A 24,694-nucleotide genomic window follows, 5' to 3' on the forward strand; every position below is an offset into this window, starting at 1 on the left:
GGACCGAGGTCCGGCGACTCCACCTGCACACCATTCTCATCCAACTACTACGTCACCTTGGTCACTCACGAGTCTAAAAAACAACTCACGTCAACGCACGTAAGCAACATGGGCGCCAACGTGAGCGCCCTCGTAACCAAAATATTTGACGGCGCTGATTGGCTGAAATTATGTTTCGGCGGCACAGTTTACTATTGAGACTTTTGCAACGAGCTGGTTGCTGCTGTTTGGCTCGGGGGCTCCGCCCGGTAATGATAAACTAATGCCATGGGCAAGGCCAGGCAGGAAACATGTGACTTATCAGTAACTTTAGACATCGTAACACAATTTTAAACGAGATTTTATTGTAGATTATACATTTTTGTGATACCAATTGTATGATATTTACCTTGTTCATTAAAAATTAAAATATAAAATATTTTATTTTTTTAAATATTTTTTTTAAAAATATTTTTATTTTATTTTATATATATATATATATATTTTACTCCTGTTCCTGGAGTCCCTCCACAATTACTAGGCATATTACAACATAAGCAGCTGCATTAAACTCATTAAATAATAAAAAGCCTAAGAAACCCTTTATGAATTGAAATAAAATGGAGGCAGCAGTACTCAACAGCAAAACTATATGAAAACATCAGTTTACTCTCACAACTCGTCGACTGTTGCTTATTTTTTTTTTAGCAAAATGGCAAACCTTTCCTTGTGCCTTAGTAAACTAAACCTGCAAAGATAAGTAGACTAATACATTATTAGATTAAAGGAAAATAAACGGACAACTGTTTCAATAATTGATCAATTGTAAAAGTACATTTTAATGAAAAATGTTTTCAGCATTTCAAAAGGAGATCTTTCTGTTTGTAAGGGTAATCATCGCATTTAACTAAAAATTATTGACATTTAAAGACATAACTTTATGAAACTGGGATGACCATTTATCTCAAATTCTATTCCATTTTATAGACCAAACGATTAATGCCACGCTAAAATGCAAATTGTATTCGTGAACTTTAAAACTGTAAGTCCTACATTAAGGGTAGGGTAGGTAAAAATGGAGAAACCAGCTCGAGTGCGCTAGAATTTGAAAGTATACAACCGAAATAAATCTTCCCCTTCCTTCAGACTTCCTTACAGAGCCCCTCCAACACACACCAACGTGCACATGACCAATGAGGGCACGAGATAAGTTTGTGCACAGATGGAAGGCTGACAGGCAGGTAGGCCATCCAGTTATCTGACCCGGGCCGGCTCAGATAATTGGTCGTGCTTTTTACAGCGCCACGGCTTCCACAGATGAAGATTTTGTATGTATTTTTTGTTAAAGCATTTAATTTATTCATTGCTATCGGGATGTTAAGAGCATTCCATGGAATATAACAAAAAGTGTTTCTGAAGTGAATTACCTACCCCACCTTTAACAGCAGAATATGTTGTGGTGTTGCACAAGATGCGTGCGTTGATTCAGAGGTGTAAAGGCTGCTCGGAAGGTAGCGGATATATTCCAACATCACTCTAGCTGAAGCATACTCTTTTCCTTTGCATTGTGGAACAGTACGACGTGTCTATAAATGGCATACAACGGTAGGTTTTGGGTGTGGGTAGTGAAGGAGCTGTGGCGGCCTTTATGTCTCGGGCTCTCTTAGATTGCCAGCTTTCCTTCAGGGATAATCCATGTTGTGAAATTGAAGTGCAGTGCTGGAATATCAATTACTTTTACTCCCCCCGCTGAGGGTTAAAAATGAAACAGGACTTGACTACTTGCTGGATATGAACGTCTATGATATGAACCCATCGAAGCAATCTGAACATCAAGATGATAATACAGCAGGGTGGGGGGGGGGGGGGGGAGCCTGTAGAGGAGCTAAAACTGGGAAGAGATAATAAAGAACTGAACAAATGTAGCCTACTCTGTGCTGCGCCTACAAAGCTTTTCATCTCCCGTGTTTAATTTTAATAGTTTGACATTTGGGATTTTCTGGCGAAGAGTTAGATTCAAAGATTGATATCTCTCTCAAATGTCAAACTGCTCCTTTAGTGTTGTATACTCTTTCCCTGGAAATATGTCCTGCTTGGCTACACAGTTGTTAACGTTGGGGTATTTTAGCCAAAAAAAGGTATTGACGAAGCACTTTTGAAATGTGTCACTAACCACATCTGTTTCTGCCAGGGATCAAAGCAAAGAAAGCTGTTTAAGTGGTGTAACGCTCCTATTAGTGAAGCTGAAACAAAAGCACATACATTCAAGAACATTCGCTGGTTTGAAAACCGCAAAGTTGAAGGAAGTGATTTGGCAAAACAAACATGACGCAGCTACAGTTGAAACAACACCTCGAGGTCAGACAGTTTTTTTTTTATCATTTCACCGGACTTGGCAACGTTACATTTCATGTTGCTTCTGGCAAATGTAGGGTGCCACTTTGCATACTCTGAGATAAGTGATGTGCACCAGACAAGGTCAGTCGAAATCAACTGTAAAAATAACTCCTCGCCTTGCGCATGAGGATTTATGAAGACGACTGGTGTTGTTAAGAGGTACAGGATGTGGAACACAGAGTAGCGACACTGATTACACCCGCTGAAAAACAAAAGGCGGTGCGGTTCACTGGGTAATCTCTAATAGACGCTCATTGCGTTTTGTGTGAGGACTACAAAACCAAACTGGAGTCTGTCTAATTTGGTTGAATTAATAAACCATGTCAACGTCTATTCAGCTGGGTGCAAGTGGTGGCTCTGTGAATTACAAGTCCCACGGTGATAGAGGAGGGGGGGGGAGGGAAGGAGGGGCAGGTGAAGGCTAACCGGCACATCTTCCGTGACTTCCATCATCCAGATTCACCGTACACGTGAGGGCTGAACAGATTGTTACTGCACCGCCACATACAGTACATACAGTACACACACCCCCCCCCCCAGCACACGTCCCAGTGCAGATACATGCAGAGTCCCTAGAGGAACTTTTTGGAGACATTCTTCACTTTGAGGTCAGGTCCGTTGTGACCTTCAATTATTTACAGTACAAACAGCTGATAGCAGACAGGTGTTGATTGGACCTGGCGTTCCCATGATCCTTTGACCTTGACTTGGCTTAAGGACACACAGATTGTGTTACATAATGAGCTAACTGTTTACTTCTCAGCCTGCAAGTCAAACAACTAATCAGCTATAGACTTGTAAGAACTTTGTGTACAATGTGTGCAAACAAATAAATACGCGTATTAATGATTCATTCTCCCCTCTGGTAAAATATTGTCCAATAAACATTTTTTTCATTCAAAGCTTTTGTGCTTTGAGATAGATTGCACAATTCTCAATCTAATTACGCCTCTGCAACAATGCTGAGTTGGAGTAAAAATGAATAAATAAAGAGGCAGTTAAGTTTTTAGCTCCAAAATTTGCATTTTATTTGGATGGTTGGGGTCAGAGATGTATAATTTGTTTTCCAGTACACATGGTTATCCTCAAGGCTTACGTCCAAAACCTTTTCCAGTCTTAAAACTGATTCAGTAATTAGTGCCTAGCATGTCACCCCCCCTCCCCCCCACCCACCCCCTACCCTTTTTGGTACAAATTCAACAGTTCTGCTGACAAGATCACTACTTTTCCATTTTTATTAATGTGTTTTTTTCCACGTTTTATACAAAAAACTCTCTTAACGTCTACACATTTAATGTCACCCAGATTTTTATTAATTTTTTTCACTTTGTAAATAAATTTGGGAAACAACATTTTTCACTTTTGTTGTCATGAAAAGATAAAAACATGCAAAAAACTTGAATTTGTAGTCCAAATTATACATTTACAAGTTTTGGAACTTTTTGCACTTTTTCATACACTACATCAAAAGAAAAAAGATAAAGGAAAAAAAACATTATGTACACACATCTTTTTACAGTGAAGTAAAGTTGAAAATATCAGATGATGACTAAGGCAAATGAAGTGTACATAGATTAGACCAAAACAGTTTTTTTGTTGTTTTTGTAAAATCACTCCAGAAACAAAAGAAAAGAAATCTGCTACAAAAGTATGATTCATAACTCCCTTTATTTGCAACCAGCTGCATCATTTTAATTTTTTAGTGAAAAAGTCTAGAAGTCTAGCGTACTGTACAGTGCTGTTCTTAATTGTTTTTCTTTCCATCCAAGCTAACAGATGATCCTTCATTTAGCGTCTTTGTGTTTTATTTAAATAATCTTCAACAAACAGGAGCGTAGTGTAACCAAAGAGAAAAGCATGTAAGCATACCAGAGTGTAACATACTTAGTTTGAAATCACTCCAAAAGTCAGTACCATTAAAGCCTTGAACATAAAACTAATCATTTAGATCCAAAAGAATGTACAAAAAGGCACATTATATCCCAGTGCTTCTGTACTGTGAAATTCAAGTGTAACTGAGCGCATTCAATACCAACAATCCAAGTGGCGACAGTCCACCAGTGTTCCCTCCCACATTCTCCATAACTGGACCACAGCCTATGCCAAAGCTTTCAACAAGCATATGTATGCGTAGACTACAACAATAAGCCTAGGTTGGTTTTTGAAAAAAATTCTGAATCAATGTTTATTTTTTTGTTTTCTGTCACAGTTCCATCACTCTCTCGGGGGAATATCAGAAGCTGTCCATGTCCATCAACAGGAAATCTTTCCTTTTTTCTTTAATTTTAACTTTTTTTTCATCTCTTCATTCTTTTCACGGAGAGAGCTTAGTCATCGTTTCCACCGTACATGTCTGCCAGTTTTCTAAAGCGAGGGCCCCAGTCGTTGAGGTAGTCGTAGTCCTGGTCGCCCCCACTGCTGGAGGAGTTGAGGGAGCTGAGGGAGCCAGCTGTGGAGCCGCTGCCCTCGTAGTCGAACACTAGCAGGGAGTCGTAGGGGGGGGCCGTGGGGTCGTTGTCTGCCGCCTTAAGTCCCTGCACAGAAGGAAAGACAAACTGCCGTTAGATGAGAAGATTAAGCCACGTCTGCTCAGCAACACTGTCTGCTCCGAGGAGTGAGCCGCATCACGCACCTCCCCCCCCCCTCCTGCTGCACACTAACAGACTAATCTGTCCTGAAAGCAGTCAGCGGTTCCACCTTAACTTGGGCAGGAAATCACATTAATCAGGCTCTAGTGTTCCTGCGAGTTTCCTTTGTGCGTTTGTTGGGGCTCTCCTGATGTTGCTGGGATGTCGGATTATCTGCTGCTTGATCGAAAGGCAAGAATGAGGATGTCCAGCAGCCTCCCATGTCTCGAATCATCTTCCCCTCCCCCACCGGCCCATGCAAGCCCCCCTCTCTCTTTATCTCTCTATCTCTTCAGTGTTACTTCAGCGCTGATACTTTGTCTTTTAATATAGATGGCAACACCTTTTAATATATCATATTTATCCGAGGCCTGTCTTCACAGCGGTAAGCTCTAAATTAAACTGACGCAGAGGTGGAGTGTCTCGGTGTGTTATCTCCACGCTCGGAGTGTTGGTGGGGGGTGGATCTATTTTAAAGATAGTGCTCGACATTCCCAGAAATCCTCATAGCATCATGAGGGGAGTCCACATGGATTGTTATTGATTTCCAGCCGCATTCCCTAACTGGACTGTGGAGACTTGATGGATTGCTAATCTAGGAGTGGAGATGTGCTTTGGCCATGAAACACTTTGGATCTGAGCCTGGTTTCTCTCGCTTATCGCCACCACTGAGCTAACCCCACAAATAATAAATGAATTAACAGAAGTGGAGCAACATAACACCAAAAAAAGAGAAAAAGAAAACGAGACCTCAGCTCATGGGGAACTTGTGAAAGATTTATAGTTTCCTCCATGCTGCCGTTATAGAGCTGGAATGCTCTCAAATAAAAAGATGGATTGAATTAAAAGTGCTTGGGCAATAAGCGATTATTTTTCACTTGTTAGCTTTGGTTAAGTATTTGCCCAGGGCTGTGACGCTGATCATTTGGTGGGAAATATGACAGATGGATCTTTCATTACAATTACAACCGTGATCGCTGTGCTGGTTATAGACCCCTCCGACTACAACGGCAGTTTCATAAGGTTAGTCAATCACAGAACGTCATAATAACTGACTCATCCACTGTGCAGGAGACAATCACGACTCTCAGAGAGAAATGCTGCGCTGTCCTTACTTTAGGAGTCCGCTGTCCCACAAAACAAAAGAGTTGTGTAATGAAACCCAGTGGTATTTCTATTCAGAGCCCAACCTTGCCGGGGCTGACACGCGGCTCTATGCAGAAACAATGAACGCAGTCACGTCAGCGTTGTGTCCACCTGCGTCCAACAGAGGTCATGCCAAGTGATGCTGCTGATGTGTCTGATTTTACACCCCTTCCCACCCGACCCCTTTGTGTGAGAGGCTGACTAATAGACCTTTGTGTGTCCGTCTGCGAGGTTAAAGTCCTTATGCTAAACCTCTGCCTCGTTTTTTTCTCCCCTCTAATTGAATTAAGAGCCAAAAGCTGAGCTCCATTGCAGGATGGAGATCAGACCCCCCTCCCCCTTTCCTCCCCAACCCCTCTCTGTCTCCCTGCTCCTCTGGCAGCTAGCCCTTATCAGTTCGGTCAGATTCCAGCTCCATGTGAGTGCTGGAGTTACCATGACTGAGCTTTAGCGACAGTCAAATCTGCGACTAAAAACAGATCGCTGCCTGGTTGCGCTGAGCCGTTTTCTGGGTCAGGATGCTCAGACTGGGAAATGTCTCAGAGGTTTTGTGAGAACATTGCAATAACAAGTCTGATGAAGGGTTTCGTACATTTTCAAACCGTTCCTTATTGAGCGGTGCAAAGCATTACATTTCAACTCAATAGGGCCGTTACGACAAGTGCATTTTATGTATTCATGACACATGGCGAGGGGGAAAATGAGTGGTGCCTGGGTAAAGGGATCCGAGAGATAGATGGTCGGGAGAGCACAGCTGAAAGAGCGAGTTCTAATCTAAAAACATGGGCGCCATCCAAAAACTAGGAGCGAATTCCATTTATAATGCTGTGAAACTCTCTGTTGGAGCTATTGAAAAATACATGACTGCTCTTTTCATTTTACATTCTCTCTTCATGCTGGAGTCAATGATGGCTGCAGGCATACGGGGGCACTCCAATAGAAAGCCGATGTATTGCTTCTCTTGTCTCCTATTTCTATGCTGACACCTCTAACCACTTTGGCGGAGAAGTGAGGAGAAAAACAATTATATTTAAGTGAGTTAGCATCGTGTACTTTTTGGGGATTCATTTCTGCGGGGAAAATATGAAAACAATTCTAATAAAAGTTGATTACATTTTAAGACCTTTTCTTTCTATGACTAAAAGTTAATATACACCAAATTGTTTATTTAAATACAAGTTATTTATAAGAAGTTATTCAGCTTGAAAATGAAATTCAAGCTTTGTAAACAGCGCTGATCCTCTCACTCCGGCTATTTTCCGGGGATTTGATTTCAACATACAGCCAAACAATCTCAGTTTTCAGAAACTCTGAATGCCCGAAGGTGTTATTACCTCATTGATGAAGTCTCCGATGTCTCCAGGGTGGGGTGCTGCTGACCTTATGGGGTACTGAGGCTCAGGGTGGAGGGGTCTCTCGTCTAGACGGCGGATTCCAACCGGCTTGATGGCATCAGGCTCTATCGTGTCCGGCTGCTGGAGCTGACTCAGGTCGTAATCCTGTGGGACAAGTCGACAGATGGGAGTTAGCAAAGTGGCGTGATGAGACCCCCGAACAGAGTGCGATTATCTAAATAGGTAAACACATCCATTGCCATATAGAGGAGGAGAAGTTCATCTGAGTAGAGGGGAAGATTTCAAAGTGTGCATGTAGCAGGAAGAGTTGAAAGTACACAAGGGAAAACTTTAAATCTACTTGTCTGTGAAGTACAAGCCCAGGGACAATTTGACACATTAAAGAGCCAGCACTGAGTGGGGGGGGGGGGCCAAGCTGAGGACCACATCATACGCTGCACAGTAGTTGTACTTGTGCGGTGTGCTGCAGGAAGGATGTGCAGGCGACTGTTTTGCTCTAATCAATGCCCAGACACGGGATGGTGGATATGCATAAGCCATTTATAATCCTATTAACATTACCAAGGCAACCTGAATGGCTCGCAGTTTGTGCAAAGTCATGGGCAGGGAAGGAGGCGGAGGAAGAGAGAAAAGGAGTTAGGAGAGACAGAGGCTGTGGCGAGGAGCACAGCCGAATGACTGGATGGTATCACGGTGACAGCAGATATGATAGAGAAAATGCCAGTCGAGATTCAGGGAGTGTGCCTAATAAGCGTGCATGATGGATTGTCCCTCTTTAGAAGATTTTCGGTAATCCATCCATCTCTAATATCCCCCTTCAAAATTGTCTTTGCTCAGTTGCACATGTACCTACACACACACACACACACACACACACACACACACACACACACACACACACACACACACACACACACACACACACACACACACACACACACACACACACACACACACACACACACACACACACACACACACACACACACACACACACGCGGGAAAGAAACAAATTAAAAGGCTGCCAGATCCTCCAATGTAAAAATAATCGTGAGAATAAATATAAACGCCTGTGATGATGCTCAAACAATCCGGATAAACAAACAAGACGAAAGCACGCGGCTACTTCACAAACACTTACTCAACTCCACACTAATAAGTATTATCTCAAATCTAAAGCAAACACATTGATTATTCATGTGTAATTTGATTTCATGGGGAATGACACTCAACTCCCGAGGCTAGCCGGAGAAGAACAATGGCCACCACACATCGTGCGATAACGCCATCCATCATCTTTGGACCATTTCTGTCTGACTTCTGTTTGACCTTCGCTGAGGTCGCACACCGGAGGGGTCAGGAGTCCGTAGCAGGAATTGCAACAGAGACGTATAATGGCTGAACTCAGCAGGAAGGTCTAATGACAGAGCAGCCCCCCCTTCAGGGAATTGACTCCTCACACACACTGGCCGGGTGAAATGGCCGCCTCTGGCCCTTGTGACCCACATTCAAACATGGGAGACTGAACAATGCTAAGCCTTATACACTTGATCTGTAGTGAGTCATCGCTGAGCAATTTAAAAACTGAACTGAGTTAATGATTTCAACGTTTTTGCCATAATAAATAATAGCGTACAATCTTATTTTATTCTGCAATCTGGGAAAACAATAACAACACTAAAAATAATTACTAATGCGGCTGTTAAATTATAAAAAATGCATCCACTACAGTTTATAGGAGTCATTTCATATACCCATCTGACCATCATATGTAGCCCAGTCATACGTTCACACAGGTTTTAATGCATTGATGGATTAGAACAATAATTTGACATATTGGGAAATTAGCTTTCTTGTTGAGACAAGATTTTAATTACTCTCATATCTATCAATTCAATGGCAGTAATAGCAAATCTTAGCAAGTAGTAATTCCTTGTGTATGATATCATAATAATTCAGGCCAGGATTGCAAAAAAGTCCCAGATAAACCATCTTCTTCTTGAGATAATATTAGAATAAGATCTTCTGCACGTGTTAAACATGTCTTGTCTCTAGTGACAAAAATGGCACTTATACTATTTGCATAAACAGGTCTGATTCGTTTTGTTTCACTTGCCGCATGAGATTGAAAAAAAAAACAGAATATTTTTCAGAGCATGCTTGCGAAGCCACGCTGTCTCATGTGCATCAAATCAGTCTGAGGTCATTTGAAGAAGAAGACGCCGCCCGTCTTATATGTTATGTCTTCACCTGCACACCGGTGCGCAACCACCTGATTTGCTTATATTTCTGCATTTTTCCCTATGTCCTGGGAGCGAGGCCTGATCAGCTGTCTGCCTGTGATAGAATGAGTGCTTTTCAAAGCAATACAAGGCAGGGCAATGGCAACTCAAATCATACACTCTGAAAGCGCCCCAATGGTGTGACACTTCAATTTCCTTGCAAGCGGGAGATAGGGAGAACAGAGGTGGGTATTATAAAGACCACATAGCTGGGAAAGTGAGGGCCATTTTATACGTAACACTGACTCTTGATACTGTAGACAAGACCATCTCCTCCCAGCGCCCTGCCCTCCTCTGCGCCACTCAAAATGGAAGCATGTTTTCCCTCAATAAATTGCTGCATCCGCTCGTTACCTTTTAGGGATATTATATTATGCAACAGTTTCCTTTTCAACATGTTCTGCTCCACAAGTTTCACCATTCTGTCTGTGAAAACAAAGATGTGAATACACAAGTGTGTGTGCTCCCTTCTGCCTAATCACCAGCTGATGTGTCATGGCTACCCAGTCATATTGTTACCTTAGACAGAGCTTCATTATTGTGCCCCAGCAGATGTCTATCTCCAAATGACATCAGCTTACCAATTACTAGTCTCCGAGGCTAATTTGGCACTGTGCTGGGTCAGACCGAGGTCTCCAGCTTATATCTGCTATACCTAAGCCACCGGAGCACTTCATCCAGCAGCAAGAAAATAGCCCATTTTGTATATTAGCGCCTTTTTTATAAAATGATTCCGTTCTGTTAACAAGGGGTCATTAGGACAATTGAGTTTGTGTCTGTGTGCCTGATCAGTGCAGGGGGATAAAGAGATGGGACTTTATTGATGCCTGTGGCACTGCATTTCTATTGTGTCTGTGTGAAGCTGGAACCGGTTCCAGTTGGGGGAACATTTACAATATTTCCAGAACCGATTAGACCAGAATGTGTTTGTGTTATTGATTGCAGATTTTAATTCCCAGCTCCTTTTTGAAGAAAAGTACTATTTCAATTTTACCATGAATAATTGTCTTATTCCTATTTGTGACTCTTTGGGGTCCTTATACTGTTCCAGTTATACAGAGACTGCTTGTGCTTGCATGTGGCGCCAGAGTTCCCGTTAGGACTATGACCGGTAAAATATGCTGAAGACCGGCAAATCTCCGGTCAAAATAATTCCCCCTTAGCGCAATACCGCATCAGTTGCGCCACTTATGTGACAGACAAGAATAGTATGTGACCAGAAGTCGCGTTAACCGAATATTTTCCGTCTATGACGGATTTTTTTTAACAATGACGGACAAATCTGAAAGCAGTCCGTCATTTTCACAGATTAGAACAAACTCGGAACAGCGCCAAAGTTTCCCCGCAGCGAGGCTGCTTATGGGTGTTATGCATGTTATGCCGCGTTATGCATGCCCTCCAAAAAGGAAATGATACCGTTTCCAAACCTAACTGTGCCGTACAAATCATTGAAATGTCTGAGTTTTGGCTTTACGCTGTGCACGCTCCCGCGCTCCATTATTCCCGTGTTATTGTAAATTACTGTACACTTTTGAATAGTTAATCTACTATAATTATTTTGTTTAATATCGAATCATATCAATTTGTTTTAAAGCTCAATAAATAACAAAGAAGACCTTTGACTGGCACTTTTCTAATTTTGTCCGGAAGATTGAAACTTTAACGGACATTTTGAACTCTGTGTGCCGCAGTGCGTTGGTGTTCGGATCAGGGGAGTGCAGGTTCAAACCCCACTGCAGTCAGCATGTCGTCGTGTGCCTGGGCAAGACACTTCACCCCAAATTGCCCACAGTATTGAGTATGTAAGTCGCTTTGGATAAAAGCGTCTAACAAGTAATACTGTCAGAACACACTCGCCGTATACTCCTTTTTTAAAAACATTGCACAGCTCCATGCTACATACGGCTTTGTGGAATATTAGATAGTTCTATACCAGCACCAAATGCCTCTGCTAAAACAGAAACAATTATATGTTCTGATACCAATATTATTGGTAATTATTATTATTTTATTCAAGAATTGTGAAAATGTAACTATCAGATTCTAAAGGGGTATGTGACAGTCTGCTGTTAAAGCACGCAAAACAAAACTTGTGTTAATGTACACCTTCACTGATATCAAGAAGCAGATTGACACAAAGGGGAGTCTACGCTCATGATTCTTACCTGATCTTCCTCTCCTCCACCTTCCTCATCATACTTGAGAATGTTGTCCCTCACATCGTCCTCGGGGTCGATGAGGAGCTGCTTGGCCTGACGCTCTTTATCGCGGCGCTTCATCCACACCACAAACATCAGCACGAGAACTAAAAGGCAGACAGGGAGAGGGATCTCATATTACAAAACGTAATAATGTGCATGTTTTCAGACAAATGTAATCGGATCTGATGTTTTAGAGCTTGGATGGGAGCCTGATCAAGGCTATCTTTTTGGTAATCCTACAGTAATCTAGCGGTATCTCGGATAATGTTTATCTGTCTTTATAATCCCTGTGTGTGTGATGTGCTGTTTGAGAGGGGCATTGAGACACTCACTGAGGAGGATGATGATGCAGAGGAGGATGGAGATGATGGCGCCGGTGCCCAGACCAGCAGCCATGATGTGTTGCTGGTCAGTGCAGTCTCCGTTGAAGTCGCACTGGCACACTTTAATCCGCAGATAGGAGGTGTTGGTCATGGGCAGGTTGCCTGAGTCTGTGATTAGGATGGGGATATCGTAGATACCGCTTTCAAGGAAGCCAATCTTCAGGCTCACCTGAGCATAGTCACCTGGGGGATGAAGGGGACAAAAGACAGCGTGAGTGGGTGGTCCATGATGGCCCCTTGTCATCAGTGAGACAAGAGATTGAGTTACTCTGTGTATAAAACAATATAATAATATATATTTTACAGAGGAGTCTTTCAAAGGAGATTAAATCAAAACTGTGAATTGTTTGTATAGACCGCGTTCACAGTACGATTACACTCCTGTCACTACAAATTAGGGGTCGACCGATAATCGGCATTTGACCGATTATCGGTATCGGCCTTTTTTTATCAAATTGCCGATAAAACTTTGGCTCTGATGCGGCCGTTTCTCTGGCTGCAGTCACCACTCTGTGTACACGAGCAATGTCCCGCCCACAGCGCTATCTGATAGGCTATTACTGAAGATTTTCCGGGCCAGCCAGAGAGGCGGGACCTTCTCAGATTACAGGCAGGTGCGAAAGAACGCAGACACAGACTGAAGCAAGCAGCAGCGCTGAGCGGCAGAGCCATACATGTGTTAAACGTAACCAAAGTTCAATAAACATCCCTATCCCCTATGCTGAAGTTGCAAAAACACCACGATCTTATGATCCAATTCTATCAGTTTCCCAGTTACACAGGGACCCGGGAAGTCAGTCAGAGTTGGGGGTGCGTGCAGCGTCTCGCAGCGAGTAACTGTGGTGCGGAGGGGCTGCGAGTGGAGCCTCGCAGTTTTTCAGGTTGATATGTGAAGCTCATTAGCTAGCCAACATGTATCTAGCAAATGTTTAGCAAAATATTAGAAGTGAGGCTACTCGACTAACGTTAGGTCTACTGTAATAACCTCACTTTTAATAGTTTGCAAAACATTAGCTAGCACTAGTGTGTTGCAGTTGCTAGCAGCTTATTGGGATTTTATGCTAGATAGACGGATATAATAAATTAAGCATTATTGTTAGTTAAGCATGTCAGCCTGCAGCCCCACTTCTTGTCTCTCTCTCTAACTCATTGCAGATGACTGCACTAAAGAAAATGGCACAGAGAGGAAACCAGTTGTAAGATGTTTAAAAGTTAATTAAACATAATATATGCTTAAATGCATTCCAAAGAAGTTGTGTTGAGTTGTGTTGGAGTTTGTGTTATTCTACATTTTGACACCAAGATTTTCTGATTTTACTGCAAATGTATATCGGTTCCAAATATCGGTTATCGGTCTCCTTGATTACTAATAATCGGTATTGGCCTTGAAAAAGCCATATCGGTCGATCCCTACTACAAATATGCAGCAGAATTTCCTACCTGGAAGTTGCATCGGCACATCTAATCCAAAACATGGTTGGGATTTAGATTTGGAGATAATAAATCCACTGAATACCTTTTGATAATGCTGCTTAGGCCAAATTCCCAGCTGCAATAATCCAAATGACATTATCCTATTAAGATATATTCACTGCTTTATAACTCACACTATTCTAATAACTTAATACGCAACAGATGGGTTCGTACAATTCATGTTTTTCCCCCCAATTAGCATAAACAATTAATGACTGCATAGTTATGTTAATACAATATTATTTAGTTTCCCCTGCTCTACCTGACCCCTCTGCTGTATGCTATGTTTACAAAATGTAATGTAGAAGAATCACAACTTTAATTACTAAACAACAGACTGCTGAATGATATATTGAATTTTTTTTTTTATTCATCATTTAAGATTAATTAAAATTGCTGAAAAGGTCATCTGCTCATCTTTTAATATTCAGTAACACATGCAAAAAGCTGAATCAGCGCCACATTACAATGAGTAAGTATTCGGTGTTTTACCGCTGACTCTTGTGATGGTCCAGTTTCTCCTGACATCCGCGGGCCGGTGGGCTAACTCAAAGGCAAAGGGCCCGGCGTTGGGGTTCAGGTCTCCATCGAGGGCCGTGATGTTGATGGCATTTGGCTCCGGCTTCTCACATATCTCTGTCTCCTGGGGGAACACCACGGGAGCGTTGTCGTTGATATCCAGCAGGAAGATCTGGAGGGTACCTGTGCCACTTGCGGGAGGTATACCTGCACGGACCATACAATTACACACGCTCAGCCCATACATATTTATGGGGGGGAAAGGGGATTTTCTTTTACATTTACATATGTATGGGAATATATACTTTTGAAATGCAATCTCTCATTTTGCAGTTGCTTTGCAGTCATTATGCAATCGTAAAGTAAAGTATGGAGTTTTTCTTCTTGGATCTCATGCTATAATAAGACACTCTAAACAGCTATTTACTCTAGTGGGAGAAGACTCATCCAAACTGCATACTGATCTGAGAATCTTATCTCTAGTGAGGAGGTAGGCAGAAAGAGAGATATCAGAACATTTGGGTAGTGTGTGAGTGTGTGTATGTGTGTGCCCGAAGAACGTCTTCCTGACGAAGCACACGGGATGAGAATACTAAAGCAGACAAACAGAGCCCACTGTCGCTCCTCTCAGGCTCCTCTATGTATTCACTCAGCTAAGAGGCTTTTTACCATTCAGGCCACGCTCAAAGGAGCTAGTCATCCAATCCTGACCCATTAATGCTGAGAAACCTCTTTATTGGTAGAGTTTTTAAGCCTATTGGCCTAAGCTATGCTCGGCAGAACAGGGTAAACCTGAACAGAGGTAAATCCCACCAGGGCAGGGAAGAGGTGAATACATCCACATGCTGCATGGTTCTGGGACTGCTCGCACATTAACCTTCAACTAAGGTAGTCTGCGTTTCAGACATGCCAAGTGCTTGATACAAGGTTGACCGTCAAGCGTTAAGGATGTCTTTGTGGCTTTAAATAGAGTTTTTAGGTTTTTAAACTGATGCTTTTTTGGACTGGCTTCAGGTGAAAAACATCCCAGTGGAAGTCAAAGTGATGCTGGGTGGAAGATTGACCTTTGAGAGGTAGGCTACATTCGACATCCGCTAGGCTTTCCATTGAAAAAGCAGCATTACCTCCTCCTGACTGCTCCAACAATAATGGCCGGGAATAGAGTGCTTGTGTAACAGTCTGGCTAAAACATCTAGACCATGTAACCGGTGCATCACTGGAGCTCAATATGGTAATTTTGGAAAAATGCAGTATCATTTAAATGGTAACTCACCGCTGTCAGAGGCCAGGAATGTTGCATTGTACAAACTGTTCTTCACATAGGGCGACTCTCGGTCCAAAATGGCAATTGTTGTTATACGGCCGGTGTTAGGGTCAATCTTTAGCCAGTTGGCTGGATCTGCGAGTTTGGAGTATCTGAGGAAAGAAAACAAAGAGATTCACACACTGATGTTTCTGTGTTCATTGTAAGCTGAGTTTAAGTTAGGAGCAATTTGCAAGTTATTTTGCAAATGTAAGTAGTGACAAAGTTTAAAGGGGTTAATTTTGTTAAATAAAGTCTCCATTTTTTGGAGTCCTCTTCTAAAACGGATTTATTTTTTATTTGTTAACACAGAATAAATATTTCAGACATCATACATTTTACATAATTGTTCTAACTTTTGAGAACAGCCCCACAAGGAGACCAAATTGGTTATCAGTAGCTCAAACTAATTTGTAGGACAAACCGAGACATTACAAAGTTAGCTAATTTCATTTCATGGACTGTTTTCAGGCAGATAAACCCTATCAGGGCCAAACAGCTGTGAGGCAAGGCGTTTGATGATGAACAGGGAAGAAATAGGGCTTGTTTGACAACAACTAGATGCCGGCTGCATATTGTTTCTTGAGCAGGGATGATGAAAGGATGTGGCCTCATCTTAACCTATCATTTCAATGCTGTTTCACAAACAGAGGACTATTAGTCACTGTTGAAACCACCATCATCTTCAATGCTGTTGGTGCCAATTATTTCTGCGTTACGGGTGATAAAACCCACACATTCCAGGATATTAAGATGTGGACTGGCCTTGATTCATTTGAAAATATGTTCTAAACCACCTTCTGTATCCTTTTGACTTTAAAACTCTACCTGATGGTTTGCTGCATGAAGCGATCGGGGTCCTGTGCAGTGAAGGTGGACAGTGTTGACTCAGGCATCATTCCCTCTTCCAGTTTAATGAGTTTGGGGTTGGGCTCGAAGTAAGGACTCTCGTTGACATCTATCACTCTGATGGAGACAGTGGCGGTGGACTGGCGAGGAGAGTGGATGCCCCTGGCCAAGGAAACCTCATTCTTCGCTTCCACTGTCAGCACGTACGTCCTACTAGTTTCATAGTCAATGGGCTGGAACACAATAAGAGGGAGTATATGGAAATCACGACCAGGTAGAAGAATCACACAGGGTGAATTTAACAAAAGTGAGTCGCATACATGTTTTGGTCATTTGAAATGAATAACAGCTACACAAAGAACTAAAGCTAATTCTGCATCTGAGTGCTCACAATAGACAATGGGATGCGATCAAGGGAATGTATCCTTTTGTGAAGGATATGTCACCGTAAGAGAGTTGGCGGAAGAGTTGTGCAACCAAGCATTTCTTTATTTTTAAATCATGTTTCAAGTTTTAATGAAGATATATTTCAAATTAGAATTTACATGAAATACAAAATGAGAATTGGCTAGCAGCAACATACTCATCATGGTCAGAAACATGTCTTTAATATGTGTGACAAATACGGTGCAGTGACCTTTTCATTTGATTGTTCTTCTATCCTTGAAACAAGTGAACTGGAAAGTTTGATTATTAACTCATCGTAACCATGGGCAACATCATAACAACTGCAAGATATTAATGGAATGACAACAACTGCCAAACCTCTCATTGCAATATACATTTAATATGCATCTCTAAGGGATAACAAGGGTGGAGTTTGAAGAGGAGGCCTTACCTTGACAACTGTTACCAGGCCCTCGTTAGTGGTCGGATCAGTGGGCACAGAAAACCTGCCAGTGGGGTCGCCCCCGGTGATTTTGTAGACGGCGTTCCAGGCCGGTGTGTTGGGCTGGTCCTTGTCAGTCACCGTCAGGTTGGCCACGATGACATTCACACGGTTTTCAGGCACCTCGCCGAAAAACTGCATGAATAAACCATAAACACACAGAGCAGCGAGCTGTTAGTGATACCACTGAGGCAGCAGAAAATACTGCGAGCGCGGCCTCACACAGCACAGCCAGACCAATCTCGGGTAAATAGACATCTAAGGTAACTTATCATGTCATCATGGTCATCTCATTCCCTGTCCTCCCCTGATAGCACAACAGTAGCATTACAAATGTCAGTGATTCCCGGGCACAGTAAGTGCCTCTTTCACTCGGGCAGACATCCCAGTAGTTGCATGTGTCAACATTTTGGAGGGGAATGTAACACTCAACGCATGGGTTCCTACTTGTATATCTGTATGGCTTCAGAAATGCTGGTCAAGCAGAACTAGGTAAGTGAGCAGAACGGCCGCTTGAGTGCTTATATGGGGTGAAATAGGGGGTCCGTGAGGTGCTCTCACTTCGCCAAGATTGCTGTGCTGATGTCTCAGGTATGAGTTTGTGTCTCACCGTCTCAGCAGTAAACTCTGGTGCATTGTCGTTAACGTCTGTGACTCTGATGACTGCAGTGGCTGTGTTGGAGAGACCGTACATGGGGTTGCCCTCCATGTCAGTGGCCTGGATGATCAGCGTGTACTGAGGCACTTTCTAAAGGGAAAGGGGAGAGAAGCAAAAACAGGATTAAAAAAACATAATTCTCTAAACTTTTAACAATATAATACGTTTTGTAGAAATGTTTGGAGATTGTTGACATGCTTACTGTTTATAGGGTGACCTGTTTGTTTGAATGAAATCCAAAACAATACGCATGTAAACCTTATCCATCCTATCTTTAACTTTGTGGTTGTTTTTAGGAAAGTGCTTAGTGTTGCTTTAAGCATTATGTTAAAATGTGTTAATATTCCACCTCATGCATGTTAATGAGGATACATTTATATATAAAAAACCGATATACAATATAATCTAAAGTGATACATACAGCGCTGCCTCCAAAATGGCCTTAACGTGAAATATACACATCTAAATACACATCAGTATTAATGTGTTCAACTCGAATAAAATACATCTGAACTGACTTCCTTCTAATTTACGATGACAAATGGTGGCTTTTTATATAAATGGTATTTATTCTCTATGGAGTTTGCAAATGCATGATGTGTGAGCTTGCACCTTTGCTATGTACATCATCTTGAAGCAAACAAATGGCTATTTTCACATTAAAAGCCACTCAGGTGACGGACCAGTTGCTAGGTAATGAGAGTCGGGGAAATTACATTCATGGTGGCAACTGGTGGACATAAAACATCGGCCCCTGGGCAGGAGTGATTGAGCGGCCACCTAGCCAGATTGCTCTCGATAGAATTGCACCAACTGGCTCCAGCTTTCTATATTATTTTATTTTTTCTCTAACTCATATGCGATCCAATTAAATAAAAGGTTGGTAGCCTTTACAGCATAGGAAGTAGAGGGGGAAATAGAGAAGGGAAGGCAAGAATGAAGGGAAGCAAGCGTTTAGCTGCTCAGTGATGCACGCTGCCCCCTTGTATGAGTAAATAACTGTGAAACAACCAAGTCCGTTTTTACTTCTCATTTAGTTGGTAATCGACAAAATTCCCTTAGGCTCTTTAGTTCTCAGACAGTCGGAATATTAGCAAATATTCTCAAGCTGTGTTTTGTCATTATATTTAAAAGGAAAAGTGTCCAGACCATTTATGTAAACACGAAAACATTTACACCTATATGTTTATCTGAAATAGGTGGAGGTGCAAGATGGAAATTATAATAGGTGGCCCTGCTAATGTCTCACTGAGATACAATCTTTTAATTATAAGTCTACATTCACATTCAGTTCAAGAGTAAAAGAGCCAAAAGCTTATGAATGAGAATTGAAAGTGAGAAGGAATAAAGGAGAGAATAAAGATGTGTCAGGCACCTCTCTGTCCAGGCCTGCTGCCACCGTGATGATGCCTCCGGTTTTATTGTTGATGGTGAACATATTGGAGGTTGGACTCTCTGGATTCTGAGACAGGATCTTGTAGCGCAGCATCCCATTGGCTGTTTTGGGGTCGTCTTTGTCAACAGATGTCACTGTCATAACAAATGTTCCTGCAGGGCAAAATGCAAATATTTTCATGTCATCTCCCTATTTATTGCTTTTTTATTGGCAATCAAAATATATTATAAGTTGAGTGGATAGTGCAATATTGAAGACAAGATGTATAGTGTTGTAAGACAGAAATCCAATGTTCCTTGTGTGATCTTAAAATACCCCCAGCCGCTTTAAAGCAGCGGAGGCAAAGTTAACAAAGTAGCCACCCTAGGAATGCCATCAATGCTGCTTGATCTGCTAACACGGCAGCAGCGTGTAAAGCCAGAGGCTCAGACTACACCCAATCAGCTGCTCATACAGTGTGATGCTGCGCTCGGCTCTATGTGGTATATTACCTGGCTTGGAACCCTCTGGAACAGAGCCGTTCCAGATCTGATGAGTGAACTCGGGTCTGTTGTCGTTCATGTCGATCACATTGATCACAATGTCAATAGGGTTTTCTACCTGGTTGCCGTTGAGGTCCACTGCATGAGCTCTCAGCTGAAGGAAACACAAACGCATCTGGGCTGTGGAACTGTTCAAGCAACAATGATTTTCAACAGTGCAAACATTATATCGGGACAAAACACGAACTCTGCGCTCAATGTCACCAATGGAACTGCTGTGATAATTAACCCCACTAACCATCACTAAAGCTGTTTACTTTATTCAGAAGAGCAAAGAGTTCAGAAAATCCTCTTTATTCAGACCAGTATGAGAGAAAGTCTGTCTTGAATTTGAGTTGTGAATAATAAATTATTCCCTCAACCAGCTCTGGCATGCCAAGGCAAAAGAGGAAGATATGATTAGATTCAGTCAGATGCCTGCCACAGAGTTGACAACAACACAAGCATTTCATCTGCATGTTTGTGGTTGTCTCTTGAAACGGATACAATCTGATTTTATTCAGTAGTGTTGCCTACACTGGGTCATCACAGGTTTAGTTCTTTCTTATGAAAAACAACTGATGCGCTGCATTGTTGTGCACTTCAAGTGCATCTTTCATGCATACACACCGTGGTAAGTTGGTGCCTTACACAGGATTTTGAATCAGTGACACATTTACATATTGTGATCCTAACCAGTCATTCTCTAGAATAAATACATATATTGAAAATCCACAGGCTATAAGCAGCATACTTTACTTCATATGGCTTCACATGTAATGCCTAACAGCTTAGTATTTAGAGTGTAAATTGATCAATTAATTATAATGTACAGCTTCAAGTGCATACAGTGATGCACTTGAGTCATAGTAGGAATGATGGGACATAGGGGGAAATTGGCCCACTCTCATCAGAGACGACTCAAACAAAACGGATCTCCCGTATTGCTCGACAGTGAACAGTCCACATACAGCTTCAAATGAACCAATGTGTTACTGTGTGGATGTTGTTGTGATTCTCTATTATGACCTTCAAATACACGGAAGTAGACTATAGTACAGTCTATCATTATATTTTAACTACAGCCTGCTCTAAGGTCTACCAGTTATTGTTTAAGCACATGCTATATCATTTAAAGGCCATTGCAATGTAATGGGAGAACCACTAATGAATGAAGCAGCTCTGAAGCCGGACCTTATCATAATGTATCTAACACACACACACACACACACACACACACACACACACACACACACACACACACACACACACACACACACTCATTCATGCACACACTCATTCATGCACACACTCATTCATGCACACGCACACACACGCACGCACACACACACACACACACACACACACACACACACACACACACACACACACACACACACACACACACACACACACACACACACTCATTCATGCACACGCACTCGCACACTTCACTCAGAAGAATCACGTTAAATCCTCTACATTCTCAGACGGATAAGTCAGATTTCTGGGACACCCCAGTCTGTAATGATCCTGAGGAGACTGTTTAGGCTACACATGACCCTTAAGCACATGCAGATTGGCAGGAATGTGCGGCAAAGCCAGAAAGAACAACCTTCTCTTGATGAAGCAGGCATGAAACACCATTTGCTAACTATAATATCATTAAAGAGTTTTTGGACATACATGGAAGTTTGAGATGTGCTCTCGATCCAGTGGCTTTTTGACAGAAAGCTCTCCGGAGATTGGGTCGATGATGAAGACGCTGGTGGGTGGCTGGTCAGCGCCTGGGCCCGTCACACTGTATCTCAGCAACCGGTTTTTGTCGTTGTCTGACCGGATCTGCAAATGTAAAGATTTATTTATAAAAAGCTCTACCCATACTTAAAGTAGACCACATCTGATAACATCATATCAATAGATTTTCTTCTTTATACATTGATACATAACAAATGGAAAGAAACAGGAAACAAGTGTGTTTAAAGTGTGTGTGTGTGTGTGTGTGTGTGTGTGTGTGTGTGTGTGTGTGTGTGTGTGTGTGTGTGTGTGTGTGTGTGTGTGTGTGTGGTACTGAAGTTCTGTCTTTACTGGGCTGCCTATCCTATTTGCCATGTAAGCCGAGACCCTCTGTGCCTACACTGTGGATCCATTCTGATAACATGTTTTCCTCATCCTGATATTATCCAATAAGCCCACAAACATCCCTTCTAATATGTCTGGATTTAATTTAATACATACAAATAGCTTGTACAGGACTTGTTTAGTAAGTCAGCTCAATATGCTGAAAAAGGATCTGCTTCTAAGCTGTCCTGTGTAATGCTTGTCGTCTGTTAGCTATCACCACTGAGAAAAGATGCAAATGAACTTGGCTGTGAGTGTCCTTGAGCCGTGTTAAAAATAGGAGAAAAATATCTCAACAAGGCAACCAAGGGACAATTGGGCTTGTGGGCACTTAAGATTTCTCTTTGCTTCTAAATAATGCTAGGTTACATTGACTCCCACTGCCCCCTGAAACAAAAGATAAATAATACAACAGAAAAGAGAGCCCTGACCTTTAGAAAAGTGCTGTAAATATGAAACATTTTGTTGAAGGCACAAGTCTCATGTATGTGACCCTCTGAGTGGGAGCTTAGGGCTACAGGACCTACAAGGTTGTCATATCGAGCAAAAGGCATTTTCTTTTTAAAGTTGTGAGATTGGTGTGTGTACATGTGTGTGTATCTGTGCATGTGCTTGGGTGAGCTGCGTTACCCGGACAAGCTCTTGCGGGAAAGGGCCTCGTGAGTTCTCTGGGACATTGATTGGGGGGATGACCCAGTCTCTCTTCATGCGCTTCAGTTGGCTGTCCGTGTTTCGTAATGGAAACACTATTTCCTGCAAATCCTCTGACATGGCTGGAGGGGCAGCAACTTGTTGGACCTGTGAAAAGGAAATGATTAAGTTCAAGAGCTGGGTAGAAATCACATCTTTGTTAAAAAAAGAGTACATTTATTCTTAGCCACCCGATTGGCACTGCTACTATATGGATGGATACGTTGTTTTGCTGGTCCAAAACAGACCACAACCTTTGGATGGACTGTCATGAAAGGTTGTACAGACATTCATGACATCTATGTCGTCTAGCACAGACATAAGGTTTACATTTGTGGCTTTGCGGGCAAGAGATTGTTTAACTGAATCAAATAGGTCTGGTCTGAAATCATCCTTTGTCTTATTATATTATGTTTACTCTAAATGACATATTCCTCTTTAGGAAGCATTAAGCTTTAATCCACCGCAGCATCTGCAAACCCAGATAGTAAAGCACCACCTTACTGCACAGAATAGTATTGTAAGCTGACTAATGACCCTCACCTTTCACTTATACTAAAGGAAATTGATGTGGTGATAAAAGGAAACAGGATACCATTTCCTGCGAAACTAATAAGCTCTACCAAATGTCATTTAATAAATATTCAAAATTTGTGTTTAATCAAACCATCCATTTTTTATAACTTTCTTTGTAGCTTCAAATATCTCCAGTCCGAAATGTGATGATATTCCCTGAAATGCTTTGGTGTGGCGAGTGCAGCTGCCGCACAGCGCCAGCACTGGTTTGCGTTAAATGGCAAACCCCTTCTCATGTCCTGATCAAATGCACTCACACAGACAGACCAGCTTCCATAATGGATCTGCCATCCTCCCTCGGCTGTAATGAATGAGATTTGAAACAAAGGAGGATGGTACCTGCAAGCCAGACACTAAACACACAGATGGCTCAAATTGCCTATGTTGCTCCAGAGACTGGGGGAGACTGAAGTAGTGCCAGAGAAAGTTAAAATAACCTTGAACAAAACAAAGTAGGAAGGAAAACAGCAAAACAATATGTAGAATCTGTCAATGTTAATGAATTATAGCTAGGATTTCAACGGAGCTGTCAGGTCCCTTGAAGTATCTTCCTTTCTGTTGCCTGTAATTATTTGAATGTGGATTGTTTTCCGGGTAGTCTCGTGTCCTAGGAAATAGTACAAAGTGCCGTGTGCAAACACATAAATTAATTAACACTTTGTCACCTTATAGCGTGACCCATATGCCACACTTCCACCCCCCCTTCTAACATCTGGAAGCTGTCGCAGAGCTTCCACTAATCATGTTTGAAATCCGATTATACTGCTTTCACACATTGGAAATGCAGAGAGGCAAGCGGACAGATAGCGGTGCAGCATGCTTCAGAAATATCTATTGCCCTATTAAAATGGGCACGAGTGAGAGCAGTAATTATTTGCAACCTGCGTCTGGAATGATGAATGGCATGGTGGGTTTGTTGAGCCCAACACGCATCTATCTCTGGTATGCTGGAGGTCCCGTGCCTATCTACACTCTCAGAACCCCCTCTATCTCCTGACTAGGAGTCTGGAGTCCTGGAGGGTGTTAGGCTGAGTGATGGCCTGTGTGTCTGTGGGAAGGATTAGGCACGTGTGTGCGTTTGCCCTTTTAGACAAAATTCTCCCTTTCAGAAACATTTTTTTCCCCAGGAATGTGGAGCAGCTGAGGCTCTAATAGAGGTGGAGATTGTGACAGAGGACACTCATGTTAATGAGGATATTGTTTGGTTGTCATTGATTAAAATGTTTCCCCACGGCTGCCGCATTCATAGACTAATACAAAAATGTAATCGCTGATGTGATTAAGAGATGTGTGATGATTCATGACAATAATTGTGCTGGAGGGGAGATA

General features: G+C 42.2%; 1 protein-coding gene across 1 annotated transcript in view; it reads right to left on the bottom strand.

The window, feature by feature from the left end:
- Positions 1–3,666: 3,666 nt before the first annotated feature.
- Positions 3,667–24,694, bottom strand: part of cdh2 (cadherin 2, type 1, N-cadherin (neuronal)) — a 62,333-nt gene continuing 41,305 nt past the window's right edge. The window contains exons 4-16 of the mRNA XM_034104243.2: positions 22,730–22,897; positions 21,665–21,820; positions 19,949–20,093; positions 19,437–19,609; positions 18,014–18,151; positions 17,353–17,538; positions 16,494–16,747; positions 15,636–15,778; positions 14,336–14,569; positions 12,320–12,553; positions 11,952–12,091; positions 7,484–7,648; positions 3,667–4,910 (exon numbers count right to left, since the gene is read on the bottom strand). Coding sequence (XP_033960134.1) covers positions 4,704–4,910; positions 7,484–7,648; positions 11,952–12,091; positions 12,320–12,553; positions 14,336–14,569; positions 15,636–15,778; positions 16,494–16,747; positions 17,353–17,538; positions 18,014–18,151; positions 19,437–19,609; positions 19,949–20,093; positions 21,665–21,820; positions 22,730–22,897 — 2,343 coding nt within the window. The 3' untranslated portion in view covers positions 3,667–4,703. The remainder of the gene's footprint in view (positions 4,911–7,483; positions 7,649–11,951; positions 12,092–12,319; positions 12,554–14,335; positions 14,570–15,635; positions 15,779–16,493; positions 16,748–17,352; positions 17,539–18,013; positions 18,152–19,436; positions 19,610–19,948; positions 20,094–21,664; positions 21,821–22,729; positions 22,898–24,694) is intronic.

The sequence above is a fragment of the Pseudochaenichthys georgianus genome, chromosome 17, assembly GCF_902827115.2.
Source record: "Pseudochaenichthys georgianus chromosome 17, fPseGeo1.2, whole genome shotgun sequence".
Classification (NCBI taxonomy): Eukaryota; Metazoa; Chordata; class Actinopteri; order Perciformes; family Channichthyidae; genus Pseudochaenichthys; species Pseudochaenichthys georgianus.